The 8,962-nt window shown below is 36.9% G+C and overlaps 1 protein-coding gene and 1 long non-coding RNA gene across 2 annotated transcripts; one reads left to right on the top strand and one right to left on the bottom strand.

Annotated features, from left to right (window-relative positions):
* Positions 1-988: 988 nt before the first annotated feature.
* Positions 989-3,345, bottom strand: LOC110929247 (L-type lectin-domain containing receptor kinase IX.1). The gene has a single exon (XM_022172386.2). The coding sequence runs from the start codon at positions 3,177-3,179 to the stop codon at positions 1,116-1,118; it is 2,064 nt and encodes a 687-aa protein (XP_022028078.1). The 5' UTR covers positions 3,180-3,345; the 3' UTR covers positions 989-1,115.
* A 1,550-nt stretch (positions 3,346-4,895) lies between these two features.
* LOC118490166 lies at positions 4,896-8,617 on the top strand. The gene is made up of 3 exons (XR_004888442.1): positions 4,896-6,698; positions 7,589-7,724; positions 7,810-8,617. It is a non-coding gene; the product is annotated as an uncharacterized LOC118490166 (long non-coding RNA).
* Positions 8,618-8,962: the final 345 nt, after the last annotated feature.

The following is an 8,962-nucleotide window of genomic DNA, read 5'->3' on the forward strand; positions in this document are numbered from 1 at the left end:
GATATTGTTGGTGGTGAAACTGGTTGGGTCGGTTAACGAGCCAAAACTGGTTAGGTAGGTTAACGGGTCAAAAGTGGCTCTGTCTTTATTGAACTTCAAATTTTGTAATTTGGTAATAAATCTCTTTATATTCAGTAGCGTGTCGTGTATCTGTATCTGACACTTGAGAGTCGAGACGGTCATGATAAAACCTTTAGCCAAAAAATCCCTTCAGTTCTAAATCTAAGCCATTATCACATAAGCTATTATTCACATTTCTTGGACTTTTATGCTTTTTATATATATGGTACAAAATCATGTTATGCAGGTACGTAGTTAGAAGTTACATGCTACTTAATACTTGTAAATATATGTCCTACCTATATATGTAGCATCCCAAACATATAGTCGAAGTCACAAGGTCGCCTATCGCGGCTATAATCTAGGCACAAGGTGCTAAAAAGCACTTTGAGACAAGAATTAAGCGCAACAATAGGAAAAAATATTTTTTTTACATGCATAGAAAATTAGAAACTGAATGAAACATCCACCTTGCTGGCACATGGGAAGAGGTGCACGCCTCTGTTGTGCCTAGAGGAAGGTTCTTGTCTTGCCTAAGTCGCGGTCACCTCGCCTCACCTGAGTGCCTTGTGCACTTTTGACTATTATTATGTCAAATTTGCTGTATCTACTCTTGACCCTTTGCATGGTATCTTATTTCTATTTATGGAGAGTAATGAACATCTTAAGATTTTTGTTTGTCCATTTGTAATCTTAAAAACAGGTTGGCTCATGGTTCGAATCTTTATGTATGTGGTTTGACAAGGAGAACAACAAAGAGTCTGCTATTAAAGTTATTCATTTGGAAGAATCATGATTTGTTTTTTTTGTTTGTGGACTACATGGTTTGGAACTAAAAAACAATTAATGCTTAGATCTTTTTATTGGTGAGGGAAATAGTAACAGGAATACTTAAATATAACAAATATATTGGAACATAGCAATTCAATTTTGGAAACTTAATCGTGTCACCATAAAATTTCAAAATTCAAATGTATATCCACCTTCAGGAAAGGATGAAGTACAAGTTGCTATGTGTTTTCAATAGAAGTATTGTAGAAAATAATAGCACTAATCTATACATTTCCTTGAATTGAATGGAACACTGATATAGATTTGGAATAAGAAGAATTTGTTGATGATGTTGTTTTCTTTGATGAATCAGTGCTAAGAGGTTCTATACTTCTACTTAAGGATTGGTATTGGTCACTGGAAGAGAAATCGGATAGTGAGGGCACTCCGGGTGTCGAATAAGATGCCACTGGCATCTTTGAGGGTAGTGAAGGCAGTGAAGCGTCGGAGTTTAATACTTTAATGGCTTGTCTCATTGATGGACGAAATTCTGGATCAGGGTGTACGCACCATAACCCAAGGATCATTAAACGTCTGATTTCGTCTTCTTCAAATTCTAACCCGAGACTCGGATCAACTGCACCTAAAACAGTGTCATTCCCGTAGAGCTCCCAAACCCATTCTACTAACCATGTTTGTTTTTCTTGAGCCTTGTAGTCAATGGCGCTCCGCCCACAAGCTATTTCCAATGCAACAATTCCGAAACTAAAAACATCTGATTCCTTGGTTGGTTTACCCGTGACTATACATTCAGGAGCCATATAACCCAAGGTTCCTGCCAACATCGTTGTTTGCGCATCCTTCTCATGGTCAACCAACTTAGCTAGACCGAAATCACCAAGCTTCGCATTGAAATTTAAGTCCAACATAACATTACTCGATTTGATATCTCTATGCAATACACATTGCTCCCATTCTTCATGTAAATATAGCAAAGCAGAAGCCAAACCATGAGCAATTTTGTACCTTATATTCCATGTCAACAAGCTCTTTCCCTTAAAGAGATGTAAATCTAAGCTTCCGTTTTCCATAAATTCATAAGCAAGCAGGAGGTTTCCTTTGTCATGGCACCAACCAATGAGTTGCACCAAATTTCTATGCCTTAATCGGCTAATGATCCTTACTTCCGATGCATACTCTTTGATCCCTTGTTTTGAAGTCTTCGAAACCATTTTTACCGCAACATACATCCTTACATTTTTCAGAAAACCTTTGTACACTCCTCCGAAACCGCCCTCTCCAAGCTTCTCTGTCTCTGCAAAGTTAGCAGTTGCCCGAGCTAATTGGTGGTAAGAAAACCTTCTAGGCATAGATGCCCCCATTTCGATTTCATTGGTCATCTCCAACAGTCCAAGTTCCTCTCCTTCATAGCCATCATCTGTCCTCCTATTCCATACAAAATATGCAAATATAGCCAAGCAAGTAACTGGAACCAACGTGCCGAATGTTATTCCCATCATACGCAACAAATTGTTTTCTCGTTTGTTTTCATCAACCTTTAAATCAGTACTATTAAACGTCCAACATACGACATTGTTTTTCTCAAAGTGATTTCCAGTGGAAGCCGAAAACCCAAAGATTACCCATTCAGGCAACACATGCCTTAGATCAATGGTGTAATCAAGCCCAGTTTCCCATACAACTGAATTATTTTTAAAACTAGTGAAAGAAACACTAAGATTTTTAGAATCAGCATTATAAGTAATCAAAGCTCTACACTCTTTCCCATATGTTATATTGCTAAACCATTTCCGAGACACAACAGAAGTAACAGAGTTGATATCGATACCTACATGGTCACCTATGGAAATATTAGTAGCTGGATCTCTTGGATCCCAATCATTTTCTCCATAAGTATCAAACTCCACCGCGACAAATCGATGTTTACTTGTTTGGATTGTAGAATCGAATGGAAGACCCAAGATTCCTCCCGAATTTATCACAGAATTATTATGAGCAAGGAAGAATGTAAGCCCATCTGCATAATAATTGTTTGGATACGAATCGATCACAAATGTGAAACTCGTAGAGAAGCTGACCAGATCAGTAGAGTCCGCGTCCCAAAGATGAAGAGGTTTGATGTACGTCGCGCGACCTGCTAACCAGACTGAACCATATTGATCACCTTTCCTTTTGTGGGTCACTTGGAGGCCTTCATTAGAGCTATAAGCAGCATCACCTGAGAATATTATATCATGGGAATCTTTTGGACTAAGTTTTGTGAAATTGAATGTAACTGAAGCTGCATAAGGGATTAAAGAAAGAAGGAAGAATGTTAACAATGACATTGAAATTGGGAGCTTCTTGTTATGTTGTTAATTTGTTATGCTTGACATATAATATGAACATATGCCCACACTGAGATTAAATCTTATCATTGTTATGAGGACATCGATAAGTTGAAGTTGATTTTTTAGCCTTCTGAGTCAACTTTCATAAGTCAACCTGTTATGAGGACATCAATAATTTGAAGTTGATTTTTTTCTTTTTTTGAGTAAATTGTTAAAATGGTCTTTGAAATTTGGTCACTTTTGTCACTTTATTACAAAACTGAAATCTTTTGAAGTTGGGTCTCTATGGTTTCAATTTTATTATCATTTTTATCCAAAATCAAAATTTGATAAGATTTTTCAGTTAACATCCACTTTGTTTTTTTGTCTTTTTCTCTCTTTTAATGAAGGGCAATGCCAATGGTCTTTTAGCGTTTTATTATAACAAATTAAAAGAATCTGACTATTTTGCCATTCATTAAAAGGGAGAAAAAAGACAAAAAACTGGATGTCAACCGAAAAATCTGACCAAATTTTGATTTTTGATGAAAATGAAAACAAAATTGAAATCATAGGGACCCAGATTCAAAAAAATTAACTTTTGGATTAAAGTGCCAAAACTGACAAAACTCAGGGACCATTTGGGCAGTTTAGTCTTTTTTATGCCTGACATATAACATGAACTGGTGGTACAAAAATTGTTGCTATGCCACACATATATATATATATATAAAAGCTACGAACCACACAGATCTGGTGCTAGAAAAATTATTGTTATCCACAATCCACATCTATCTTTCCTTGGGGTCCCCTAGAAATTATTGCCACCCCAATTTTTGACTTTTATATACTGGACGTTCACATTTAATTAATATCCTTTGAAATCTCCATCACCGACTCTCGTGGTGTGTCACGTGAGAAGGTCTCATGCATGCACATGTTTATTATTTCTTTTAGAGTTAAATATCATTTTAGTTCATGTGGTTTGAGCCATTTTGACAATTTAGTCCAAAGATTTTATTTTTAACATGTGAGTCCAAAAAGGTTTTACAGTTGCCATTTTAGTCCACTTGGTTAACTTCATCCATTTTTTCTGTTAACGAGAAGGTCAATTCGATCATTTTGTATGTAATTCTGTTAACTAAAAGGGCAATTCAGCCATATAAAATGACCGAATTTGCCTTCTCGTCAACAGAAAAAATGGATTAAGTTAACCCAATGGACTAAAATGACAACTGTGAAATCTTTTTAGACCCACAGGTTAAAATGAAACCTTTGGACTAAACTGACAAAATGACCCAAACCACAGGGACTAAAATGGCATTTAACTCTTTCTTTTATTTGTTATTTTTTTCCAAATCATCACCCACTTTTTAAAGTTCAATCAAACTAGTTGTTTTCATCATCTCACCTTGCGGGATTGCAACGCTGGGTTCCTACGTGCGCTACGATTGATTTCTGCGTTGGTTCCATTCAGTACTCAAAGGTGTTGTACCATATTCAAAAGGTGCATACGGAGTGGCTGTTCACATGATGTCGGTATCAAAAGGTGTTGCGCACATGAGGTCTTACATGAAATACTACTTTACCACTGACGCGTTGCCATGAGGGATTATCCGTGTTAAGATTTCCACTTCACGCGACATGGAGTTAAAGCAAGACCTAACAACAATGAGTATTTAATCGAACTGATTCAAGTAGATGAAAGACACCAAAAACATAGTATGCTAATATAAATTAAATAAACATTCTACCATTGTATATTATATTAAAAGGGTATATGTCGGTGGTATTTCCAACACCACCTCTCAACTTTTGGGTTTTTCCATTTTTGATCATTTTTTTTTGAAATTTATTGTTTTGGCTCTTATGCTTTTGGTGTGTTGTTTCTTAAATACCACCTCCTTTTTGCAATTTACAGTTTTATCAAGTTTTAAACTTTGCGTTTTACCACTTGCACTATTACTTCATTGTTAGCATGACTACCCCCTTAAGTTTTAGACTTTGCATTTTTACTCCTTTCACTATTACTCTCTTTTTACACCTCCTTGACTTTGAAAATCTTAACATACCCGTGTCGCAACACAAGTAGCTCTAATTACTAATTTTTTTATATAATATCAGTGATTCCCTTAAATCCAACTGTCTCATTTTGACTTTTACAACAGATTGCTTCCATCTCCAGTTGTCTTTTTAGAACTTTTAAAACAGATCCAATCCAAGAGCCATAAGCAAAGAGACCGGTGAATTTGATTATTTCACTAAAAATGCACGTGCCACTTGCTCAAAAAATAACTACAATGTAAACCCCAATCTATAGTCCAACACACACCAAAAAATACCAATTAACCCACAACAACAATTTACCTCGTTAGGCTTTCATAAATCAAGTGTTGGTGTATTTATCAAAACTTAACAGCCTCTAAAATCTAACCTGTTTGACCCACCTCGTCAGTCAAAGCTGCAACATAAGATTGTAAATTAAATACGCAATCACGGTAATGGAACACCATGAAAGCTAGTAACAAAATGTATAACACAGGTAAGTTAATATTTTCCCACATTAGGGATTGTTATTACGCTCTTTGCATGACTGCGTGCGGGATGTTTTGTGGGACATTCTGAGAAGAGCTTGAATTTTGGCTAAGAAAGAGGCTTCTGTGAATTTCCTTACGGACCTTATGGAAGGGAAATCTACTCAGCGACCAGTGAATCTGCTAGTCTTTGGTTGGGCTAGGGGGAAACATGCTTGTGTTGACCTCACGGGGGTTTCCCCTCTGGTTGGTCTAAGGGAAAACGGGTTCGTAGTTGGTCTCCACCCGGTTCGGAAACAAGCACACAAACGGAGACCACTCCACCACCGCCACTGTATGCTAACATCCAACACTCTTAATCCTTTTAAGCTAAAGCGTTTTTTGTTTCTTTTAAATGTCACTACAAGAATGGGAGGCCATTAGCGGCGACAGGCCTAATGTCGCCGCTATTGGTCGATCCGCGTCACAGACCCTGAGACCAAACCCCAGCCATTGATCAAAATCCTGATCTAACGGTTGGGGATTTAAAAGGCAATACCGGCGACGAAAAGTAGGTCATTAGCTGCGACAGCTGTCTCCGCTAAAAGTGTGTGTCCCACATTAAATCCTAGCCACACAAATCTTATCCTGGTTAACCTAATAGCGGCGACAAGTAATCAATACGGCAACAGGCTGTCGCCGGTAAAAGTGAAAACGTAACAGAAGCTTTATCAGCGCCTTTCCCTCTCTCCTCTTCACTTTTCCCCCCAAAACTCTTGCTTCCACCGCTGGAGACACTCGTTTTTTTTGCCCAATCGGTTAGTTTAACTTGTTTTATGTTACATTTCTTCTCTACATTTGTTATATACATGTTATAGGCTTTAATTTTTGCTCTTTTTTGTGTATTTTTGGGTTTGTGGAAGAAAATTCGGATCACCACCATCTCTTCTCCGGTCACCACCATCACTTTTCCGGCACCACTTCGTCTCCTCGGTCTTCATCTCCTTGAAACTTGAAAAATACGGTTAGTTTTATATGTATTTTTTTAAGTTTAGAAATTGTATAATTTTTGGTTTAGGTATGTAAATGTGCATGTAAGGATGAATGTTTGTATGTCAAATGTATAATGTAGGTGTATTTGGTGAAAATGTGTATATGGAAATCTATGTATTTTTGTATCTAGGTGTATGTAAGCATGTATGTGTGTATGTAAGTCTATGAATTAATGTATGTATGTAGGTGTATGTTAGTATGTCAACTGTATAATGTAGGTGTATTTGATGAAAATGTGTATATGAAAATCTATTGATTTGTGTATTTTGGTGTATGTAAGCATGTATGTGTGTATGTAAGTCTATGAATGTATGTATGTAGGTGTATGTTAGTATGTGGGTGTATATAAATGATGAACAATTGTGCATGTAAATGTTTGTAATTGGTGAAAATGTGTATGTTATTATGTATGTTTGTATAAAATATGCAAATGTGTATGTAAGTAAGTATAAATTTTGTGTTTTTGGTCAAAATGTGTGTTTGTAGGTATGTATGTGTACGTATGTAAATGTGTCTTTATAAGTATGTATGTGTGTTGGTAGTATGTTTATGTGTAGGTTTGAAAAAAAAGTTTATGTTTGATAATCACTTGTTTGAAATATTTATTTGAATTTGAGTTTGTGATGAGGTCGAGGCTGATTGTGATGAGGTTGAGGCTGATTGTGATGAGTTTGAGGCTGATTGTGATGAGGATGATCCCGATTATGTGGAGTCTGACTAAAAGAAAAGTTATTGTAATTTATATTGATTTGTAATTGATAAACACATGTTTGAAATATTTATTTGAATTTGAGTTACACTTGTTGTACTTTCCCTTAATTTCTATTAGATACACATGCTGTAACATTTGTAACTTTATAGGGATTATGTTTTCGGGATTGCTGATATTCGCTTATCTTATGGCGAATGTGGCCCCCTAGGGACATGGGGTGACGACGCTACGCTGGTGATCCACCGATTCCTCCTGGTGGATTTCGTGGCACACACGAGACAGACGGTAAGTCTTTTACTAAATTATTTTGTAGTCCTTATATTTTATATATTATAAATGTTGTTACTAATTATTTTTGTTTTAATTGCAGCGGTTCCCCCGAAGAAGGTTAGAGGGAAAGCAAAAAACGAGAAAATAAGGCGTCTGGTAAAGGGGGGGGGCTGTATCGCTTACGTTTGACAGACAGGTCACGTATACTCCTGTTGGTAAATCAAGAGATCTGTTTTCACGGGAGGTCGGCCTGTATATGTGGCGGACCATCCCGTTCGATAAAATTGGATGGGATAACGTTGAACAACATTACAAGGATGCCTCATGAACCACTTACGGGTAAATAAGTTATATGCATAAAATTTTATCAAACATTTAAGTACATGCAAATCTAATTTATATATGATATTTTAACTTTTTTATTTAATTTGTAGGAAAATTTCAATTTTGATGAAGTGGAACGTGATTTAGAGGCCAAAAACTTGACGGGTGGTATTAGGGCTGTGCTTATGAAGCGGTACTCTGACCGCAAGTACGATGCTAAAAAATTATTTAAGAGCAAGGGAGGTTACAATGATATTGCGAGCGCAAGTGCATACCATCCCACGGATATGCCCTATGATGACTGGTTGAGAACCATCGAAGGTTTCCGGGACGAAAAATATATTAAAAGAAGCAAGGCCAACACACTAGTACGCGAGAAACAACAATTCCCATACCGTGGGGGGACATCGTCGTACGGTAGCACCGCCTATAAAAATGTAATGTTTTATGTATGTGTGCGTGTGTGTAAGCTTTTGTTTATTTAATGTCTAATCTAAGTTTAATGTTAAACAGGAGATGGATTGGGTACCTATGTATGCTAAAATCCACACGGACAATCAAGGGAATTGGGTTGATCAGGTTGCTGAACAAAATTACGTAAGTATTTCTTTTAAGTATTATTTTCTATAACAAATATATATATATATATACATATATATATTTAATCATCTTCGTAAAATACAACGGAACATACAACAGGCCACAAGTGAATGGGGCAGTGAGGGTCCACCAATTGCCCCGTATCAGGAAGCGTTGGGTGAGCGGCGAGGATGGTACCGCGGGATGGGGCCTAAACCTTCTTCCAACACGTCCTCGAACTCGTCATCTAACATGTGGTCTTCGCAAGCTCGGACGCAAGAACCCTTTTCCGAGGTAAACTACGCAATTTATAAAATGACAAACGAACGCATGTTTCCTTGTTAAATATA

Source organism: Helianthus annuus, chromosome 3 (assembly GCF_002127325.2).
Source record: "Helianthus annuus cultivar XRQ/B chromosome 3, HanXRQr2.0-SUNRISE, whole genome shotgun sequence".
In the NCBI taxonomy this organism is placed as follows: domain Eukaryota; kingdom Viridiplantae; phylum Streptophyta; class Magnoliopsida; order Asterales; family Asteraceae; genus Helianthus; species Helianthus annuus.

Coding starts and splice junctions, on each gene's coding strand:
- LOC110929247 (XM_022172386.2), bottom strand. CDS start 3,179: ATGTCATTGTTAACATTCTTCCTTCTTTCTTTAATCCCTTATGCAGCT.